Source organism: Nerophis ophidion, linkage group LG04 (genome assembly GCF_033978795.1).
Source record: "Nerophis ophidion isolate RoL-2023_Sa linkage group LG04, RoL_Noph_v1.0, whole genome shotgun sequence".
In the NCBI taxonomy this organism is placed as follows: Eukaryota; Metazoa; Chordata; class Actinopteri; order Syngnathiformes; family Syngnathidae; genus Nerophis; species Nerophis ophidion.
In genome coordinates, this window is record NC_084614.1 from 29,723,094 (window position 1) to 29,747,735 (window position 24,642).

The following is a 24,642-nucleotide window of genomic DNA, read 5'->3' on the forward strand; positions in this document are numbered from 1 at the left end:
TTACCTTCCCAGCGAGCATTTAACAGATGGCAACTCATTTTTCTCCCCCTTCCTATTTAAGTCACAGAATAATGAATTTTTACCCAGCGGACAACCTTAATTAAAATGACACTACCTTAGATATACAAAATAAGTGGTTTGCACTAAACAACAGAGTCTGACAATTTATCTGTTATTGTTATAGAAACTGTTTAGTTATTCTCTCACTGAAATTTTTAGGAATTTGCTGTTGTTTTTCTCGAAATATATTTTTAGTTTTTGTTAAATTTTTCAATTGGCGTCCATCAATCAGTCCCCTCAGTATTTTGTGATGTGTTATCATGCCAATTCACAATAAACTCAACCAATCGTCGCAAATTGTTTGCAATTTCACAATTTTGTTTAATACCCACAACTTCACCGCATGTTTTGTCCAAACACCGTCATTTTCACGCACGTCAACTATCTAAACAAAACTTATGTTTGTTACTTGTATAAGCAAAGCAGGTGTTGTGATCCGCTTCCCGTATCACATTTTGATTTCGGTATTTGAGTACTTTTGTGTTTTCTGTTTGTTTTGGACTCTTCCGGTTCCTAGTTTGCACTTCCTTATTTATCTTGTTACCATAGTTTCAGATTTGTTCCATCTGGTCTTGTTTTTGTCGCGCACCTGTGATTTCTGATTACTGCCCTTATTTTAGCTCCCCTTTTTCCTACGTTCGATCTTGATCCTTTGTTTGCGGTAAGCAACTTTCACGAGGTGTCTTCCTATGTCTTGTTCCGTGCTAAGTTTTAGCTTAGCTTCCCGTGCGCTCGGCACGTCATTTTTGGAGTCTGTTTCCCGTGCTAAGTTTTAGCTTAGTTTCCCGTGCGTCGGCACGCGTTTGCCTTTTGCCTGTTTTTGTACCAGTGTTATTTTATTTTTGTATATTAAATCAAGCTCTTACCTGCTATTCCTGTCCCGTCTGGTCCATTTTGCAACTTTGGGTGGACAAAACGCACATCACTATGCGCGCCCCTCGTGACAGCAGGAACAGCAACATTTAACATTATATCAATTCTTTATCGCTTAAACTACACAACTGTTGTCGTCCCGCAAAGCTCAGGGCTATTTCTCATTCATTTCAACAATGTTAACTTTTGTGTGGTGTTCGGGTCTGTGGGACCCGTTTTCATTTTTTATTAAAAGAAAAATTATACAATTAATTAATTTTTCAAACCAACATTCACTAACTTTGGCTCATTTTCTGTGAAGAACATATATCAGAATACATATTTAATGACCACACTCCATACACCCCCCCACATTTCTATTACATATAAGACATCCGGGTCCACAAGACCCACGGCTAATAGAAGTGTGGAAATTGATGTTCTGTGTACCACACACACACACACATACAGACAAACGCTGGCTGAGTAGTGAAGTGAAGTGAATTATATTTATATAGCGCTTCTTTCTAGTGACTCAAGGCACTTAGCATAGTGAAACCCAATATCGAAGTTACATTTAAACCAGTGTGGGTGGCACTGGGAGCAGGTGGGTAAAGTGCCTTGCCCAAGGACACAACGGCGGAAGCGGGAATCGAACCTGCAACCCTCAAGTTGTTGGCACGGCCACTCTACCATCCGAGCTATGCCGCCCCAACAATAAGAACGTTACACAAGGGTTAAGCCTTCTGGGTAAATATATAGGAACATTTAGCGTGCTCACTTCCTAATTTACATGTATTTATATAATTATTTAATCGTCATTTATCCAGAGTAATTTTCATTTCTGTAGTATTTTTAACCATTTTAGTTAAGAACATCAGTAACTTGGGTACGGCGTGGCGAAGTTGGTAGAGTGGCCGTGACAGCAATCTGAGTGTTACTGGTTCAATCCCCACCTTCTACCATGCTAGTCATGTCCGTTGTGTCCTTGGGCAAGACACTTCACCCTTGCTCCTGATGGGTCCTTGTAAGCACCTTGCATGGCAGCTCCCGCCATCAGTATGTGAATGTGTGTGTGAATGGGTGAATGTGGAAATACTGTCAAGCCGTTTGGGCTCCTTAAAAAAGGGTAGAAAAGCGCTATACAAGTACAACCATTTACCAAATTTATTTAACTTAATTCATGCTAAGTAAGTACACACAAATTAAAATAAAATGGACTCTCAATACTTGTTGGCGAAAATTGCACTTTAATAAGTATTGAACATATTAAAGTGCATTTTTTTCTCCAATTGGAAAAAAACGGGTAGGTTGGTTTGTTTTGTTGCCTTGTTTGTTGCCAATTGCAATTATATGAATTTTCTTTTATTCTTTTGGACATTGTAATTAATGATTTTTAATGCAATTTAAGGCATTTCACAAAATTAATTTAATGACTTTTAATGCTTTTTATGGACCTGATTATTCTCATTTGTAAAAACTGACCTAGCAAAAAGGCAGCATTTACATGTCGGTGATACCATACCATACCATACCAGCTTCATTTATTAAAAAGCTGTTGATGAGTGATGATACTTGCTCATCATCTTTCATTTACAAACAAAAACTACAGATAAAGGTAGCCCTCAACAGTTCACAAATAATATTAATGTGCGTGGAATATAAATAATGTGTAAGAAGAACAAACACTTTTCCAGTATAAAACATACACAGAGAATGTCTGCAAATCGAGCACGGCAGAGCACACAGCCGACAACAAGGAAACCTTTGGTGGTGATTATTTCTGCAATTATGAATTACAGAAAGAAGTATTACTAAACAGTACTGTAATTTGACAAGCTCTGAGTATGTGGTAATACTGCCATCTTGTGTCTCATTTTAAGTCTGTACGGTATAAAATGAGTATAACATCAATACTGTTTTCTGTTGAACGCCTGTGCTTTTTGAAATGACAAGGAACACTAAAACATTCATATCAAACTCATAAAATTGCAGGTTGATTATGGTAAAAAAAATATTTGAAATTTTATCACTCATTTCTGAAAAAGACGCATCAAATTCAGGCATTTTTGGTTGATACAGTTACAAAAAAAGCCCGACAAGTAGTGATAGTGATAGTTTTTGTTTTATACAAACCCCGTTTCCATATGAGTTGGGAAATAGTGTTGGATGTAAATATAAACGGAATACAATGATTTAATTCCGTTTATATTTACATCTAACACAATTTCCCAACTCATATGGAAACGGGGTTTGTAATTATAAGACTCCATCCATCCATCCATTTTCTACCGCTTATTCCCTTGTGGGGTCGCGGGGGGCACTGGCGCCTATCTCAGCTACAATCGGGCGGAAGGCGGGGTACACCCTGGACAAGTCGCCACCTCATCACAGGGCCAACACAGATAGACAGACAACATTCACACTCACATTCACACACTAGGGCCAATTTAGTGTTGCCAATCAACCTATCCCCAGGTGCATGTCTTTGGAAGTGGGAGGAAGCCGGAGTACCCGGAGGGAACCCACGCATTCACGGGGAGAACATGCAAACTCCACACAGAAAGATCCCGAGCCTGGATTTGAACCCAGGACTGCAGGACCTTCGTATTGTGAGGCAGACGCACTAACCCCTCTGCCACCGTGAAGCCCCATCTAACACAATTTCCCAACTCATATGGAAACGGGGTTTGTAATTATAAGACTCTTACAAGCATATTGTTTTTTTCTCATCCACATCTGACTTTTTCAGAAAAGAGTTATCATGTCCATGACATTGACCATTATCTCCAGGAATCTTTTCATTGTTAACTTGTTACAATGTGCCTATTGCGCATACCAAAAAAACATACTCACAAATAAACCAGGTTTTGCATGGTTATAATCTGATTAAAGAGACCTTCCATGCATTCATGTGATTTTAAAGGGATCACATTTTCTGGGAGTGTGTCTGCGGATGCCTCTTCCTGGCCACACACAGACACAAACATTCCTTCCGTGGGATATTCAAGTGAATGACAGTGTTCAACTGCTCCACTTAATTGTAGTTCATACAATCTGAGAAAGAATGTCTGGAATGTATTGGATCCTTCTTGTTTTACCTAACAAATTTAAGAGAGAGCACGTCTCGAAAGATTGAGTACGTCCATAAATTTGTGTTGTTTTTGTCTGTGTTGAGCAGTTGGGAATTACATTTATTTTGTTTAACACAACAGAGGTCATGACTGTTGAATAGAAGCGGCTTATGCCTATAGGCAAAAAATAAGCCTTGCAGCACCTCTCAAGATCAGTACTTGTTTATTCAACACTAAGGCCCAAGTGGAACAACAAGTTAAGATTTTATAAGGGATTACTGGATATGTCCAGTGTGGCAGGCAGTGTCTGAGACTGTTCAAGTGCCTTCTGGCTGTAGATGTATGTCTAACAAGCTTTACAGGGGTGTCAGTCTTCTCACCTGTCTACCCGAGCAAATAAAGATGTCCTCGACCTCAAGTAACCTTACTTCAATGTATCTGTCGACTAAATCACATTTACTGCACTTAAGTATATGCTGATTTAAGTGTTTTAATAGATGCCTGCTAATGACTTATTTGACTATAATTTTAAATGTTTTAAGTTATCAGATTCCTACCCATTTATTTCATTCATAAAATTCATAATGCAAGTTGATTATCATTTCTGTTGCATGCTGCCTGTAGGATTTACACTCATACAAGGGATGGGTGATATGGCCTAAAATCTATATTGTGATATATATTGCAGCCTCCTGCGATAGCGATATCAGGATATATTATTATGTATGTAAAATTATAACAGAACCATTTCAAAACGGGTTACAAAGGCTCCTAATTTGGCTGCTGACACGTGTGGTAAAATATTGCATGATTTCCAGTTGTATTATTTTCGCAAAACTATTGTTATTCTACTTGATGATTGAGTTGGAGTTTGAGTTTATTTGGAACACGCATACATACAACATGATACATCACAATTTCCAGTATCTCTTTTCAACATGTTCGAAAAGGAGTAGGAAGTAGCAGAGTTTATTTTAATCTTACCCCTTCTCCTTTACATAACAGTTGCTAAAACCTTTGTTCACTTTGTGTTCTCAATTTATTCACAATTATACTCCATAAGTAATAACAATAAAAATAAATAAATAAATAAATACTACTCGGTGAAGTACGTTGTATTTCATATGGTGAGATGAGTAAATTACGTATCTAGAAAATGAATGGACGGATTAAATAAATGTAGAATTTTTATCATGGTTCTACATCATTGTACTTTGTCAACACTTTAAGTTTCTTGAAGTGGATCATATTAGTACATGGTTGGATTTCTTATCTTAATCCATTCCATAATTTAATTCCACATACTGATATACTGAAGGTCTTAAGTGTTGTACGTGTGTACAAATGTTTGAAATTACATTTTTCTCTAAGATTATATTTCTTTTGTTGGGAAGAATGGTTGTACATTCTTGGGTAGCAGGTTATAGTTTGCTTTGTGCATCATTTTAGCTGTTTGCAAATTCACTATGTTGTGGAATTTCAGTATTTTTGATTCAATAAATAAGGGGTTTGAATGTTCTCTATATCCAACATTATGTATTATTCTAACTGATCTTTTTTGTAACACCGTTAGTGAATGAAGTGTACTTTTGTAATTGTTTCCCCATATTTCTAAACAATTCCTTAGATATGGTAACAATAGCGAGCAGTAAATAATATGAACTTTATGAAGTGATTTTTGGTCCAGAACATGTTTTGCTTTGTTCATTATTGATGTGTTTCTTGCTACTTTATGTTGTATATTTTTACATGATATTTCCAGTTCAATTTATCATCAATCGTTTTACCTATAAATGTGATTTAATTTACTCTTTCAATTTGTAATCCGTCTCTTTGTATTTGTATTTGACTTTCTCTTCTACTGTTACCAAATAGCATTATTTTTGTTCTACGGAGATTCAAAGATAGTCTGTGTTTGTCAAACCATCTTTTTAATTAGTTAATTTCTTCTGTTATTATTTGTTTTAGCTTCTCTGTGTTCTCTCCTGAACAAAACGCTGTTGTATCATTCGCAGATAATAGTAACTTTAAATCTTTTGTAACTTTACAAATGTCATTTATATAGAGATGTTGGTCCTATTATTGATCCCTGAGGTACACCACAGAATATATTTAGGTGTTGTAGATGTGTATTAGCCCAGCTTCACGTATTGTTTCCTGTTTGTTAGATAACTTCTAATCCAGTTTAAGACCGGCCCTTTGATGCCAAACCGTTGTAGTTTTTTTTATTAAAATACTGTGATTGTGTCAAATGCTTTAGTTGGATCCATAAACACTGCTACCTATTGCATTGGTAATTTCTTCTGTAATTTAAATTAAAGCCGTCAAAGTTGAAACATAAGCTCTGTATTGGTTCTACTTTTGTTTTTGAAACTCTCTAATCTGTTACTGAACAGTTTTTCAATGATTTTAGAAAATTGTGGAAGTAAATAAACAGGTCTATAATTTGTAAATTGGTGTTTGTCTCCTTACTGTCACTATCTGGTTACTTTCTGTAGTATAATAGTTATATCTACACGTATGTTAAAATGTAATAAGCACTTATTATTCTATTTTTTTAATGATTTACAATAGTATAGGGTCATACAACAAATGTGGGTATTGGTCTAATCAATACCAAGTAGTTGCAGGGGCAGTGTGGTCATGCCAATGCTGACACATGTTTAACATTTTCAATACCATTAAATGATTAAATATTTGATCACAATTAAAATCACATGAAACTATAAGACGGAAGCGAAACAATATCAGTGAAATATTGAAATGATTTCCAACCATTGGCTCTGATTTAAATCCCTTGGTTTTTGCCCCTAAAGCCCTCCTGTGTCCAGGGACTTACTTCCAGAGTTTGTAAACAATAGCAAAAACGAAAAAAATATTTTGATGACAAAGTATATTAATGTAATGACTGCAGTACCGCCCATACACTGATACTGTTACTGTTGATTTTTTTTTTATCGATTCAGCCCATCTCTGTTTACATTCAAGAGCTCTAGTTTAGCGGTTAACATGGATTCTTGTATCCTCTTACGGTGTGTACTTTATCAGGTTCAGCTCTTCCTCCTCTTGCAGTGACAATCATACTTGCAAAAAACACAGTTTATTTGCTGCCATGGAGGCGAAGATTACTGATTACTTATTAGCCGCTAGCTCACTAGCAAGAATGCTACATTGCCCGGAGATTCATTGATTCACTTGTGGCTGTCAAATTTGCGGGACGCAGCTAAAATGTTTCATCAACATGCATTTATTAAGACATAGCGATAATATTAAGAGATCTATCGTTGGCCAAATTTGTATTGTTTACCGAATATCATTTATATCGTCAAGCCCAATTCATACTTACGAATAATTTAACACCTCCAATTAACCCTTTTTTTTGTAAATAGCATTTAAAAATATTTACTGTGAATTATGTGATGTCGATGGACTTGTAAGTTGGAGTAGTAGATTCTTCAAATGTGCAAATCTCTATCTTACTGCTGAAAATGTGGACTTTGATCCAGCTTGCAGTCCATTGTTCACGAAAAAGAACATGAAATTACATTTCCTGAGGCAAACTTGGATGTCCTTAACAAGACGTAGCTCTTGCTTTCACTGCTCCCTCCTAAGAATCCACCCCCCAAAAAACGGCCTGATTTTATTAGCTGGTTCTGATTTGAACTCCTCCAGGGTGGCGTTGGTACTCACGGTCAGGTAATCCCACACTGTCTCAGGTTGAGATTTACTATTGGCTCTGCTACATGCACTTGTAAATCTGAACAATCCAGCATTTGTAGATGTCGCACAGGTTTGTTGAAAGATTGTGCAAGATTATTTTGGAGTATATGTTTTATGATTTATGCCTTGCGGGTTCTTCCGAGGATGTCGTAGTCGTAGTGGTTTGTACAGTCCTTTGAGAAATTTGTGATTTAGGGCTGTATAACTAAACATTGATTGATTGATTGTGGGATTTTTAACCCTGAGATCACAGCTTGTCTGATGCCTCCATCCATTTTACTACGGCGTATCCCTCTCCATGTCCGTGTAATTATTTAGTTTGACTGAATATTTTCTTCTCTGCTCATCTTACCCTTCTTCCATGCTTTCTAAATTGCATGCAGTAATGTTATTTCGTAAATTCCACTGGGTTGGGTCCATTCAAGACCACCAGCATGGTGTAAAATTACATTATTATGTGTCATGTTTTTAGTATGAGCGCAGTGTTGTTTCTAAGCCCCTGTGCCCCTTTTATCGGCGTGTTCTTCCACCTTTCCACTCCAAATATAATGTGTCTACTCGTATATTTTATCATACATCCGCATTTTTGAGCATCTCCTTAGCCCGTTTTACAGTGATCAAACTGCACCTCGTCCTTTTTTTCTTCTTTCTCTCCTTTCCCCTTGACTTTAAGCCAACAGCATTGCCTCAGGCATGATTGACGGAAAAAGAAACAACATATTTGTAAGGGCACAGGTGCTACAAATGACCTCGGTTGTATATTTATGTACTCAATTGTGCATCTGCTCGCATGTTTTTGCATACTGATTTTGCTGCTGGCTGCTGGCCCTTTGCAGATAAGGCCTGATCTTGCGAGGCCCCACTTGTGGTAGGGCTGATATTGCCAGAATGTTTTTTTCACAGAGCTCAGGGGGCCAGCTAAGACCTTCAGGCAACAGCCAAACACAATTAAGAACAAGTAAAAAACTGCATGTCTGCTGGAAACAGGGACTGGAGACCACACTGGTTGCCTTGCTTAGTCCTTTGTTGGGGGTGGAGATGCCAAATGTAACAGGTGATATCTTACCAGGGGAGCCAAATTTGGCTTATGCTTCGGGATTTTCTGTCTTTTGAATGAATGCATTCTAGTCACATTTGCATATACAGTTCATGTTTGTATTTTGAAGTTGACAAGCATACAGTACCTGCAACGCAGCCTACTATATAGTTCCAGTGAAAAACATGTAGGATTGGACATTTTTAGTTTGTCTTAGCATGCGAAGGAGACCCTCACCTGTCATTAGGACTGCAGCTATCAATTATTTGTAGGAATGGAGTAAAAAATCAATTAATCTGATCCATTAGGCGAATAATCAAATAAAACACACCTTATAGCTGCAGTGCGTCTTATAAAAATATAGTTTATAAACAAATATTTTTCAAATGATCCTAAATATTTCTTCTCGTTAATGCATATAAAATTGAAATTACACTTTTAACACTGGAGCATAACTATATATTTCTTATATTAAAAAAAAAAATGTGTTAAAAGAAAACCTGTGTAGCCTAAAAGCAGATACTAGATAATAAGGAACTCAACTAAACATATGTACTCTCTGATGAAGTATGTTAAATTGAGTGACAATTAATTAACAATTAAACCCATACAAAAAAGAAAAAAAGAAAAAAGAACTTCAGGAGTGATGTTTGATTTTTGGACGACAACTCGTTAGTTTTAATAATCAAACTGCAGATGCTAACATGTCCTTACATGTATTTGAATAAAACTGTTATTCTGCAAGTCAAACATACAATCTACGATAGTTACCAAAATAGGCTTTAATTTTGTTTGTTTTTGTTTGTGTTTCATTATCGATGTAGTACTTTTGTGAAACGCCAGTTCTGTTCGACAGTGAACACTTTTCACCACATCTTATGTCTCTTTCACTTATAAATGGTCACAAAAATATTTGACAGCTTATCTCCTCTTCTTTGGGCCTTTTGCTCTCTTTCTCCCTCTTTTTGAGCCTTCTCCCTTTGCACTCAGTTGTCCCCGCCACACACACATAGGCCACATCACCCTCAGCACGACCTACATCACTGTCGGATCACCACTCTCATGTGCGCTCTATTAGGGCAGTCATATTTGAAGTTTCAGGAACTTTAGTGTTTAATAATTTCTTGCATCTGCGGACCCTTCCAAGGTTTCTCAATGTTCCCATTGGGTTGGGTTTATTCTTGCCCTGATATGAGATCAGTGCCGAGGATGTTGTTGTGGTTTGTGTAGTAGCCCTTTGAGGCATTTGTGATTAGGGGTTTATAAATAAACTTTGATTGATTGATTGATTGAATAGGTTCAATACTTCCAGTATGAACACTTCATATGGCTCAACAAAAAAACACAACTAGCACATTCAGTTTCATGGCAAAGACTACTTCCTGGCAACTATGGCAACAAACCGTAGTCTATCCAAAACTTGAACTTGCAACTCCATGCAAAGTTTACTGTATAACTATTGCAAATGAGACTCAGAAGTGTAAGAAAACAAGCGATACCAATTGGGCTGCTCTGTTAACATCATCAGCTGAGTGTTAAAGGCCTACTGAAACCCACTACTACCCACCACGCAGTCTGATAGTTCATACATCAATGATGAAATATTAACATTGCAACCCATGCCAATACAGCTTATTTAGTATACTAAATTACAATTTTAAATTTCCCGGGAGTTTTGTCTTGAAAACGTCGTGTAATGATGACGTGTACGCGTGACGTCACAGGGTTTTAGGAAGTGTGAGCACGACGCACACACACAGGTAAAAGTCGTCTGCTTTAACGGCATAATTACACAGTATTTTGGACATCTGTGTTGCTGAATCTTTTGCAATTTGTTTAATTAATATTGGAGAAGTCACAGTAGAAAGATGGAGTTGGGAAGCTTTAGCCTTTAGCCACACAAACACACGGTGTTTCCTTGTTTAAAATTCCCGGAGTTGAAAATTTACTATGGATCACAGCGCGGTTAAGCAGACATGGATCCAGACCAAATGTCAACCAGCAGGTTTCGGTGAGAAAATTGTGGTTAAAAAGTCAGTTCTTACCGGATAAAAGCTGAGCTTGTGCCGTCCATAGCTGCCGTCGACTCGCCTGAGACACGCGCGTCAATACCCGGCCGTGGACACACCCTTCCGACTATCAGGTACTATTTAAATCACTAAAACACTAGCAACACAATAGAAAGATAAGGGATTTCCCAGAATTATCCAAGTAAATGTCATAAAAACATCGGAATACGTCCCAATGCTATCGCGTTTTTTTTTAACTCGTTTTTTTTTTTTTTCTAGTCCGTCGCTATCAATATCCTCAAACACAAATTTTCATCCTCGCTCAAATTAATGGGGAAATTGTCGTTTTCTCGGTCCGAATAACTGTTTTTGTTGGAGACTCATTGAAATCAATGTGAATATGTGAGGAGCCATCAACATGTGACATCATCGTCTGCGACTTCCGGTAAAGGCGAGGCTTTTTCAGGAAGTACCAAAATGGGCGAACTTTATCGTCGATTTTCTCTACTAAATCCTTTCAGCAAAAACATGGCAATATCGTGAAATGATCAAGTATGACACATAGAATGGACCTGCTATCCCCGTTTAAATAAGAACATTTAATTTCAGTAGGCCTTTAAATGTTTAATGATGAAAATAGATTACATTTTTTAACCATTAACATTTAATAACGCAAGAACACACTCATTATTACTGCCAATTGGTACGGTTAAAAACCGGTACCGGTAATTGGTACCCTATCAGTTTAAATGTGAAGGGTACTTATCCTTAGGCATGTAACATCTCGCAGGTGCTTGTTGCTCCCATCTTTCCACATAGAGGCAACATGCCTGAGAGACTTTTGTTTAACAAATACAGGTAAGACCACAAATTATTTTTGATTTTATGAAGACAAAAAGGAAAACAATTCTATGAAATTAAAATGATTTAGTTAAACAAAACAAAAAAGTCGGTTCCTCACCAGCCGTGACCACATGTCACTGTTGGGAAGAAAAGGGTGGAAGTGGTGGAGGACAGGTACATGTGTATGATGTCTCATTAGGGAGGTTCTGCCTCACAGGGACTCATTGCGGCCTGGTTTCTTTTAACGGACATCTTGACATCTTAACAGAGTCTCTCTGAGGGCTGAAAGGTGATTTTATGGTTCATAGTTCTTGTGAACTATAGGACTAATTTAATGAGTATGGAGGTTTGTTGTTGGGGGTTCTGGATTTCATCCCAGTCTTGTCCTCCATTGTAATGCCATCCATGACCAATCTCAGTAAACAACATGAAAAAATGAACACAACTCAGATGTCGTTATTCAAATAAAAAAAATGAAAGATTGAATAACAGCTTTTGTTAAAAACATCTCGCCTACACATTGTTGGGAAGACGTCACATTCATTTACAATGCCTTGTGGGTAAACACCTCATGAGCGACAAGGATTGTGTGGTAATTACACTGTCAAACTGGATTAATGTTAATACTTGCACAGGAATAATAATGTCTCGTCTAATTCCTTCACAGCTGTTGTTTTTTATTAACACGTGTGAAATCCGAGGGTGGACAGATCATTTGTGTTATGGCTCTTTTATGTTTGCAGATGTCAGGTCACTATCACGGATTTCAATTTGCAGTTAAGGATGTCAGCTGAACTGAGTTGTTGTCGCTTCTCTAGGGTCTCGTCTTCGCCAGGAAGACTCTCCTCCCCGCATCGTGGAGCACCCTTCTGACCTTATTGTGTCCAAGGGGGAACCAGCCACTCTCAACTGCAAGGCTGAGGGCCGTCCACCTCCCACGGTGGAATGGTACAAGGATGGGGAGCGTGTCGAGACAGTCCGCGACAACCCCCGGTCCCACCGCATGCTGCTGCCCAGTGGCTCCCTCTTCTTCCTGCGCATTGTCCACGGACGGAGGAGCAAACCCGATGATGGCAGCTACGTGTGCGTGGCCCGCAACTATCTGGGACAAGCAGTCAGTCACAATGCATCGTTGGAAGTAGCCAGTAAGTTCTAACGTTGTCCTTATGTACCACATACTGATCTTTGGAGATATACACACATTGACATTGAAATGTCACTTGCATACTGTTAAACTGCTTAACAGTATTGTGTGCGCACAGCCTATAATGACTGTTTCCCTTTACATTAGTCTTATTATTAGTGGACATTTGTTTTTTTCCCTGTATTTTGTCGGAATGTTGAATTTCAGGGTAAAATATTGTCTTGTCTACAGCAGTGTTTTTCAACCCCTGTGCCACGGCACACTAGTGCAGTGGTTCTCAACCTTTTTCAGTGATGTACCCCCTGTGAACATTTTTTTAATTCAAGTACCCCCTAATCAAATCAAAGCATTTTTGGTTGAAAAACAGAGATAAAGAAGTAAAATACAGCACTATGTCATCAGTTTCTGATCTATTAAATTGTACAACAGTGCAAAATATTGCTCATTTGTAGTGGTCTTTCTTGAACTATTTGGAAAAAAGATATAGAAATAACTAAAAACTTGTTGAAAAATAAACAAGTGATTCAATTATAAATAAAGATTTCTACACATAGAAGTAATCATCAACTTAAAGTGCCCTCTTTGGGGATTGTAATAGAGATCCATCTGGATTCATGAACTTCATACTAAAAATTTCTTCACAAAAAAAGAAATCTTTAACATTAATATTTATGGAACATGTCCACAAAAAAATCTAGCTGTCAACACTGAATATTGCATTGTTGCATTTCTTTTCAGTTTATGAATTTACATTTATATTTTGTTGAAGTATTATTCAATAAATATATTAATAAAGGATTTTTGAATTGTTGCTATTTTTAGAATATTTTTTTTTAAATCTCACATACCCCTTGGCATACCTTCAAGTACCCCCATTTGAGAACCACTGCACTAGTTTATCATGAAATACAGTCTGGTGTGCCGTGGGAGATTATGTAATTTTACCTAATTGGGTTAAAAATGTTTTTTGGCAAACCGGTAATTATAATCCGCAAATGTGCCGTTGTTGAGTGTCTGTGCTGGTTAGAGCTCGGCAGAGTAACCATGTAGTCCACTTCCATATCAGTAGGTGGCAGCTGGTAGCTAATTGCTTTGTAGATGTCAGGAACATGGTTTGTTGTCGTGATCAGATTATGCAGATGACAGCGGGAGGCAGCGTGCAGGTAAAAAGGTATCTAATGTTCAAAACGAAAATAAACAAAAGGCATTGAAGCTTAGGGATTGTTATGCAAAACTAAACTAAAACTGGAATGGCTGCAAAGTAAACAAAAACAGAATGCTGGACGACAGCAATGACCTACAGCGTGTGGAGCAGACGGCGTCTGTAAAGTACATACATAAATAACATGACAATCAACACTAAAATAGGAGTGCAAGACAAGAACTAAAACACTACACACAGGAAATCATCAAAAACCTCAAAATAAGTCATGGCGTGATGTGACAGTTCTTGACAGTATACCTACTTTGAGACAAAAGCTACAGTGATGCATGGTTGGTCAAGATTTGAATTCATATCCAACAATTGCGAGAACAATGTTTTACTGTCAATATCGGCTGCTGAGTTAGATTTTTTTATGTGTTCTGAGGGTGGTGTGCCTCGGGATTTTTTCAATGAAAAAAATGTGCCTCAGCTCAGAAAAAGATGAAAAACACTGGTCTACAGTGTAATAAATCTGTAGATTTCACGGTAAAAAACTGTCAACTCACTTGACATATTTTGACCGTATAATTTACAGTGTTTTTTACACCGCACGTATAAAAAAAAAAATAACAAAACCTTTTTTTTTTTTTTACAATGAATTACTTTAAATGGAAGAACAGCACCATTGTCATATTCACTAGGGACATACCGATCAACATTTTTGGCCTCGGATCTTGATCTGAATTTTCTGACTTTAGATACTATCCAATTTTTGAGTCATAATCCGATAGTAGATCATAGAACTGAAAATGTTTTATAACACGTAACTAAAGTAAACATGGTAACACATTTTTTTAAAAACATCTTGTTGAATTTAGTGTGTGCAAGTATTGTTGTAAATCTGATGTATTCAATGTGTTGTATTAAATGCTACATTTTTTTAAAAAACAAATTATGACTTATGCACAATAACTAAACAAAATCAAAAACTACAATTGGCTCCCATTCAAATCATTTATGTTTTGCTCTCAATGGCTTTCTGTAACTAAAGACTTACTCCCTAAGTTTGCAGCGCAAACTTTATCACCAATAGGCGGACCGCTACGTTTATCTTACTCATTAAACAAATCATAGAAACAACAAAATACAAATCGATGCTTTTTGTTTAACTGAATAAATAAATGTATTCGATGAATCATTGCAGCCCTAACTGGGACACAGCTGTGGTAAAGATCGGCTGGGCTCGGCAGCTCATCAGCCTATCACCGATTAGTTTAAAAAAGCAAACATTGTCCCCGTTCCCAAATATTGTCTGAGATTGGGGAATCTCTCATTTTTATGGTAAAATTCTGGCGACTGAGCTACCAATTTTTTTTACCCCAAGTAAATGGAAAAATGGTCCCACCGATATTTTTTCAGTAAAATTATTGTGACTGAGCTGCCAGTGTTTTACTGTAAAATCTACATTTGTTTTTTACAGTGAAACAACACTGTAAAAAACTCTGCTGTTTGTAAGGACCTTTTGCAAAAACATGTAATCAAAAGATCATCTTTGTTTTTAGGAATCTGCTGCAAAAATTTGCTGGCACTTGCAACTTTCTTTGGTTCTTATGGTGTGGTCGTAATCGATAAATAAAGAAAAGCACATAGACTGCGTCAACCTTCTGGGATCATTTGTTTGGGCTTTCAATTCAGCAAATGTACAAGGTATTTCTGGGAGATGTTTGGCTGTACGACAGGTTTGATGACATTTCCGTCAGAAGTGAAGCGAATGAAGGATGTACTTTTTTTCTACCAACAAACAAATCAAAATGTTCCGAAGGAAAATGTTTAAACGGTAACTGTGCAACACACCTGTCAGTCATGCAGCAGCTGTGTGTCAGCTTTAGTCTGTAGGTTTTAACAAGGCCTACGTGTGTTCCTAACAGGTGACAGTGCCGACACGCAGAGTCAAGTGTGTGCTGTTGCTACCTAAACAACCTTTCACTGCAGTATTTCTTTGGCAGGAATCTGCCAGCCAAACATGTGTCAGTGAGTGTGTACATTAGCACCGATGGTGTATTAAAGCCTGTAGAGAAGCGCGCAGAGGGCATAGGCCGGGAGGTCAGGTCTTACGACCATCAGAACCGGGTAAAGCCAGATGGTCTGTGAATCTCAAAGGAGTTGGGGCTCTTCCACTGTGGACTCACTCTAGTAACAACTAAAGGACTCAAGAGTTGTTGAGATTTAAAGTGCCGGTATAATGGAAAAATAAGTTGACTTTATACTGAAGCGATTACCATATATTTCTGATTTATAACATCAATAGACTTACAATGTTTGCAAGTAAATAGACATGATCAAAATAAAATACATCTCAGAGATTCCCGAGCCATTTTGTGAGACTCAATGCAGACTTTGTGAGAGACAACAGAGACTTCTTTGGGAGAAATGATGATCTTCAACCTTATACTTTTGTATCAATCTCAATCTCTTTACCCTGCGTAATGACAATAAAGCTGATTCTGATTCTGATTTCTCACCCAAATTTAAGAAGGATGTTTTAGAAAGTGTGTATTGAACATAATACACTTTAGTAAAACACTAAGCTTAATGTAGCAGAATTGCTAAGTGCTTAACAAGAAATACAAACATAATGAAACCATCACTTACTGTACAATGTCTGCTCACACTGAAATGCTGACTGATGTTCAGTTCAGTTTCAGTTTATTTCGAACATGCATACAATACAATGTAATGCGCCACATATTTCCAGTTGTTTTATTACAGCACATCCAAAAAGTAGTAGGAAGAAGCAGAGTTTGTTTAATCTACCCCTTTTTCATACCACAGCAATTTTATTCCATTTCCTTGTTCTCTGTAACAGAACAGTGAATAAATAAATAATAAATTAATAATATACCATAGTACATTAACAGAAATTAAATACATACATATCAAAAAAAAAAAAAAGGGTTCAACATGTTGATCATAATTATTGTTCTGTGTACTTTGTGAACAGTTGTTGCAGTCTCTTAAACTGAATCATATTGGTGCTTTGTTGACTTTCTTTGGTTAATCCGTTCCATAAATTAATTCCACATACAGTTAAAAGTTGTATGCGTTGTACGAGCACACAAACGTTTTAAATTAGATTTTCCTTTAAGGTCACATTTCTTCTCTTTTGTTGACAAGAATTGTACATTCTTGGGTAGCAGGTTATAGTTTGCTTTGTACATAATTTTAGCTGTTTGTAAATGCTCCAAATTGTTGAATTTTAATATTTTTAATTCAATAAATAAAGGCTTTGTATGTTCTCTATAGCCAACATTATGTATTATTCTAATTGATCTTTTTTGTAACATAGTGAATGTAACGCACTTTTTTAGTTGTTTCCCCATATTTCTACACAATACCTCAGATATGGTAACACTAGTGAGCAGTAGAGAATATGAAGTGATTTTTGGTCTAAAACATATTATGCTTTATTCATTATTGACATGTTTCTTGCTACTTTGTGTTGGATATTTTTTTTCATGGGATTTCCAATTCATTTTATCATATATTATTACACCCAAAAATTTGTTTTCTTTTACCCTTTCAATATATACGCCGTCTATCTATATCTGTTTGACTTTCTCTTCTGCTGTTACCAAATAGCATTATTTTAGTTTTACTGAGATTCAAATATAGTCCGTTTTTGTCAAACCATCTTTTTAATGTGTTCATTTCTTATGTTAATATTTGTATTAAGTTTTGTGTGTTCTCTGATGATGATGGGATGTTCATATTTTCCTGTTTAGATGAAGAATTAATCATAACCCTCGCAAAGAGTTAACACGTTTCCACCGGGGCGTCTTTTTGTCTTTGTCGCCATCTCCGCCATACTGTAGGTTGGATGTTAAAGTTGACCACTTCTCGGTTTATGGCTACAACATTCTACTATACAAGATAAAGGCTTGTTTTACAATCTATAGAATTAAGTAGCTCTAAGCTCTTGTTTAGCAATTTTTTTTTTTTTACCCTTGTAGTGTAGCATGTTAAGCTATTCCTTGTCCTCTAGTCCTCCAATGATAATGTTACGTGTAAGAAACAGTTTGTTTACTGCCATGCATGCGTAGATGAGTGATTTAGAAGCTGCACTGTGGAGGGACAAAGTGAGGATGCTATATAGTCGCTGTAAAATGTGTGGGTCTCAGCAAGAATGTGTCATTGACATGCATTATCACTGTATGGTGAGAGTATTAGAAGCTCTATTGTTCATCATTTATATCGTATATTGTCTGTATCGCACAACCCCGGTGTCTACCCCCTTGCACTTCTCAGCTGTGTCAGCTTGCAAAGCTCAAACAATGCTTTTGTCTTCAGGGCAAATATTTCGCAAAGGTTTGAAAATAATGATACCTGTCGTGGATCCGTTTCCCCCTTTTTAATTCTTATGAAAGAGGGTCAAACTGTATCATATTAAAGCTCGATCAGCATGTCGACCGAGTGAGGCTAAGCCCTCCCAAGGGGGAAGGTTTATTACTTATGGAGTAAACTAAATTTACTGCCAGCTTCTAAAGTCTGACCTAGAACACTGAGAGGACTTGTTGAAGCTGCCCGGATGAGTTATGTCTCCTTGTCTCATCCCGTAGAGGTTGCACGGACTCACGGGTCACCATGGAGATGACGGGTAAAACACAAACCCCTTTTAGTAAATTCTGCTAAGTTAAGGAGTTTTAAGAGGAGGGTGTGAATCAGTAGGGAATCACTGCTTCCACCGTCAACAGATGCCTCTTACAACCATATCTCATTTAGCTTTTTCCCAGTGATTAGATTTTTTTTCTACATTTAAAACACTTTCTTGTGGTCTACATAACATGTTATGGTAAGTCTTTGATGAATAAAATGCATAGATTTTATTTTATAGACCTATTTTCAAGCCATTTTTTGCTGCCTTTTAAGGCCCCTTCTACATTAAGGTTATCCAGGGTAAATCTCACCTAAACTTATCCTTGTCCACACACACACAATGGTAGTTTAAGACCCCATTACCACGCCCCACCCCCCACCCCTCCCCGTCCGTTTGACGGTGCAACGCGACCCAGTACGAATGCGCGGAAAATGCACACGTCATAGTCACCTCCAGTGTTGCTTTGTGTGCAAGTTCTTAAATGTAACTTATTTGAACAATATCCAGTGTTGTGGTATTTCAATTAACTGGAATCCAGTATGCTGTGGGGTTATTGTAGTGAATCACACCTGAGACATCATAAATCAATCAAATCTTTACTGGACACGCAAAAGTAAACAATGTGACAAAGAACATTTTACGTCAATCAATCTAAGGATGTAGATGTCTGGTCAGGACATTCCTCACTCTTTTGTCTTCACCTTCGTTTTTGGTGACTTTATATACACTGGACCGAGACGTTGTGTCCGCGACATACATGACGGACAATAACTGATACAGTTTGCTTTGCCAGTACAAAAGCATTCGCCGTTTTCCGTAGTCTTCCCTCGACGGCCAGGTGATACAAAGCACACGCAACCTTTTTTTTAATCACATCCACGGGAGCCCGCATTCTCGTTGTCTCGTTGTCTCTCGTTCGACAAAAAAGTTTTTCGGTAAGTAGAATCACAGCTGACCTGGACATTGGAAAGTTATTTTGCCGTCTGAGAAGTGTTGTATCCCAAATAGCTGCAATCGCTTTTTCTTAAGGTAATTATGTGTGATTTCCACAAGCGTCTGTACAGACGGAAGGAGAAACAGGGACATGTTTGGATGACTCGCCTCCATATTTCTAGTGGTTAGCTCCAAGTTACAAAACCGCTTTATCATGAAGCTGGCTGTGGCTCGTTCTGACGTCACTTCCTGTGTGGGGCATGGTCTTTCTGGCGTCACTTCCTCTCCGAACTCAGTTTGTAAACGATCAATGAGTCCATACAAAGCTAAGAGCCGGAGATTCAAGAAATAGATGGTGCACTTACCTGTGTAAAAAATTATCCAAGGGGGGGGACCTTAAACGATAGTTTAGTGTGGCTAAAACGGGGCTTAGGTTAAATAGTTACTCGTTTAATGAGTCATCCAGCTTAAAGGGGAACATTATCACAATTTAAGAAGGGTTAAAACCAATAAAAATCAGTTCCCAGTGGCTTATTTTATTTTTCGAAGTTTTTTTTAAAATTTTACATCTCCCGGAATATCCCCCAAAAAAGCTTTAAAGTGCTTGATTTTCGCTATTTGCGATGCCACTGTCCATTTCCCTGTGATGTCACATCGCGATTCCAATACAAACAATGGCGAATAGTACAGCAAGATATAGCGACATTAGCTCGGATTCAGACTCGGATTTCAGCGGCTTAAGCGATTCAACAGATTATGCATGTATTTAAACAGATGGAGTATGGAGGCAGATAGCAAAAACGCAATTGAAGAAGAAACAGAACCTATTGAGCGAATAGCTATTGACGCTATTCGGCGTTAGCATCCCCGGTAAAATGTGCAGACCATCCGATCAGGACTTTCGCATTGACCCTGGATCAATGGGTCAATAACAACAACACTCACCTTTGTGATTTTGTTGACTTTATCGTTGGGAATGCATCTGCTTTGAGTGTCGCATAATATCCAGACATTCTTGTCATCACTGTGCCATCGCCGGTAAAAACCAAACGAGGGACTTTTGCATCTCTTGACACTGGAGCAACTTAAATCCGTCGATTGGTAAGTGTTTTTTGGCATTAAATGTGGATGGAGGGAAAGGCTGGATGTAAATTTTGCTACAAATGAGGCATAATGCACACAGCTAGCCTAAATAGCATGTTACGTAAATCAACTTGAATCCGTCCATGATTGTGTTGTTACACCCGTCCAACAACACACCGACGAGGCATGATGTCTCCAAGGTACCGGCAAACAGTCGAAAAAACGGAAAATAACAGAGCTGATTTGACTCGATGTGGTAGGGAACCGATGTGACGTCACGTTCCGACATCGTCGCTCAGAGAGGGATAAACAGAAAGGCGTTTAATTCGCCAAAATTCACCCATTTAGAGTTCGGAAATCGGTTAAAAAAATATATGGTCTTTTTTCTACAACATCAAGGTATATATTGATGCTTACATAGGTCTGGTGATAATGTTCCCCTTTAATGTACTGTAGACAGGGTCTAAAACAGTTAATTTTGAGAGGCGGAGGTGTTAGATGCAAATGAGCCTCTCTTCACCACACCCTCTCACGCTTAGTGCGCAAATCGCCCCCGCACAGCAGGTAAGTTTTGTATTTTTTAGATTTCATGCTTTTATTGCAAAATATGGACATCAATGACCGCTCCTATCCATCTGCTTTCAGTGACTTTCACCACAACAGAACGTCCTAGATTATTTAGAGAGATCAACGGCTCACCAAGTTTTGTTGTCGGCAATCAGGAAGGAGACAATGCAGGCGGACAAGAGAAAGAATCAAAGCCCAGCTGACGTGGAGGTTAGAACTTTAGGCTGGCTCAGGTTAAATTTCTACCGAGTCTGTAACTTTCTAATGGTAGACCCTGGGCGTATATACATGTGTATATTGACAATAAAAGGTTTTTCTATTCTATATCATGTCAATAACTCTGCTGCTCAGCAGCTTTGAGTCGTAAACAATGGAGGCTCAAGGCTATAAACTAAGCTATGAGCTAGATCGTGGACGTAATAAAATATTATTTGATTTACTCGTCCATTGCAAAACACATTAGGCACTGATCCAATTAAAAGTAGTATTTTTAGCAAAAACTATGACGATCTTGTCTTACATGAGAAAGCTAAGCTAGCTACACAACAACGCAAGCTAACATTGCCAATGTGTCATTCACACATTTCTAATATACTGTTATTACTTACCATTTCATTGTCTCCTCCATTGCCATAAATTGTAGTCACCAAGGCCGCCATTAAAAGTAGATCATTGGCAAATCCATCTTTATATTGGCACAGGTTTCTGCAACTCTTCAAAATGCTTTGCACACACAAAGAAAGGCTTCTTTTGAGTTGAAGGTGCATTGCCACAAATCATAAAATTTAAAAGTAAGGCACTTCCTTCAAATGCGACTGAAAGTGTGTGTAGTGACTTGTTTTAGTTAAAACAATAAACAACAAAACATTTTTGGTCTTAGCCCAAAAGGGACTAGCGGCTGAAAAATGGATGGATGGATGAATGGTGTCGTACCAAGGGCATTGTGTTGTTTGGACTACAAATGCTACAACATTACTTACAATGGCGGACTCACACAAAAACTTTTGGGAAAGCCTTTGCCATATGTAGAGATATCTGCAGATATCACAGGTCTAAAAACATCACAGGACTGACGGATTCCAAACAAACTGTTTGGAGGAAATAAAAAAGAAGGGAAGATTTTTTTTATAAATATCTTTGCAAGTCCACGACGGTTTGCTTCCACATTTTTAAGGACTTATGCAGATTCCAAATACACATTAGCAGGTGCCTTCAGGTTAGACAAGTTGGTTTTGCATAACAGGACCCTTTGATCATCTCAATTTTTTTTTCTTTGTTTGTATTTATGCAATATACGCAGCAAAGTAGAGCAAAAGCAACTCTGTTGACAAATTTTGTTGCCTCGCCAAAGAAAAAACAACACAAGTCCAAAAACTGTCACGAAAAGTCACGATAGAATATTCGTTTGACTCGTCGACTAATATAAAAAATGATCACTGACTATTTGACTATTACATTAATCGTTATTTGCAGACTTACACTTTAATTATGGCACACATTTGTTTTGGGTTGCTTTTCACAAGCTTCTAAAATGTTACAATATTTATTTTGTCCAGATTTGCATTTATTTTTTTACCTTGTATTGATGACTTGTACTGAACTACTGTGCATAGTCTTTTCCAGCTAATCCCATTCTGGGCACAGGTGTGTGGTGGCCAATACACGTGTGAAAATGATGTCTCATTCTACCTGAACCACCCTTACCATACCATACCATGTATATTCAGATAGTCAACTGACCTCGGTCTTTGGGCCCAAAACGTTGGTAAATCTAAACTTGACAAAATGCAGCAACCTTAACCTTAAATATGCTTGGGTAAACTATATCTGGGAATCTCAGGTATCCATGGCTCATGATCACGATAATATCTTGTCATTGGGATGCTGTTTTATCGATATAAAGTGTACCCTTTATTTTCACGGGGGTAACACCCCAAATCCCCCTGTCGTAGTTATAGTGATGGGTATTGTTGAAATTATAACCGATACTAGTACCAAAGTGATACTTTTACAACAGTTCCGTTGCTTAAACAATGACCGAACTGGTGCAGTGGCACCTCAATGTACGAACCCCTCATTGTACGAACATTTCGATTTAGAAACCACATATCTAATACAAATATGTACTCTCCAAACATTGTCTTAGTGTATGAACGTTCTGTCCTGCAGTGCAGCCATTTTTGTGTGTTTGTCTGTGGTCAGGCTCTCCAGTTCTAATTTGTGTACCGTTTAAGTGTTTTTTAGCGTTTTTTGAAAAAGTCTAACAATTATAGTTTTGCTAGTTCAAACAAGTCGAAAGGAATGGACACACAATGTGTGATTTGAAACATTAAGGAAAGGGGAACTTCACTTTTTTTTAGAATTTTGCCTATCTTTCACAATCATTACAGACATGACGATGGATGTAATTTTTTGTTAAATAGATGCGATCATATGTCTGCTTAGAATTACATGTCTGCTTATAAAGCCCTACAAAAACATCCCAACACCTCCATTAGGGTTTTATATACATGATGTAAGTCTATATGTAATGTAGTAATGGGCACATTAATAGTAATAATTGATATTTACATATTTTGATCATTTTGGTGCATTCATTTCAAAAACGCTTTACGTTTATTATTTTTTTCTTCATCAATGATTATTACTCACTGCAGACTTTATGAGAGCCAACAAGCATATTAAAACATCACTTACTGTATAAGGTCTGCTGTCATTAAAATGTCGACTGATGTATTTTTGTGTCGTTCTCGCCAGTTCTAGGTCATAGATGGCTGTCAGTGTGTACCAAATTGTTGAATTACATTCTCAGCCATCTACTTTCCAGGAGAGGCATAATTTATGATTTACAATAAATCTCTAAGGAGGAAACAGCAGACCACTCGATGATGTAAACATAGGGACACACAATAGTGATCACGGCGCCGCTATGCATAGTTTGTCTGTGTTGCGCTTAAAATACCAATATCACTAATACTTGGTTAATATTCAAGTCATGAAATGTAAATAGAGTATTGTTGGCAGTTTTTGAATGGCTGTATATTGGATTTTATGGGCTCCGCTATAAGAATGCATAAAAGAAAAAATCCATCCGTCTTCATAATGATTGTGAACGATAAGCAAAATTCCCCAAAAAGTGCAGTTCCCCTCTCAGGAGCATTGTACATCAGTGCCTGATGTCCTCCTAACCTCCCTTCCACTGATTGCAAACTACAAAAGTGCAAATATTGTGCATTTGCATGACTTTAGACATGGGAGTGAAATGTAAAAACAAAATGGAATTTCCCAAAGATTTATTTAAAAAAAAAACATTCAATGTAGAAAAAACATCTTGTGCTGTGCAATGCTTGTTCGAAGTGTCAATACTTTCAGGCTATGCAGTAGGGATGCAATGATATCATATGATATTTCATGTCACGGTCATCATTATTATTGCGGTATTGTGCAATGCTCAAAACATGTTTTACTTATTTATTCAGTGTTCTGTTACAGAGAACAAGGAAATTGAATACAATCGCTATTG

General features: G+C 37.5%; 1 protein-coding gene across 1 annotated transcript in view; it reads left to right on the forward strand.

The window, feature by feature from the left end:
• LOC133551270 (roundabout homolog 1-like) overlaps positions 1-24,642 on the forward strand; it is a 260,933-nt gene that overhangs the window by 51,402 nt on the left and 184,889 nt on the right. Inside the window, exon 2 of the mRNA XM_061897817.1 lies at positions 12,413-12,739. Within this exon, the coding sequence (XP_061753801.1) occupies positions 12,413-12,739 (327 nt within the window). The remainder of the gene's footprint in view (positions 1-12,412; positions 12,740-24,642) is intronic.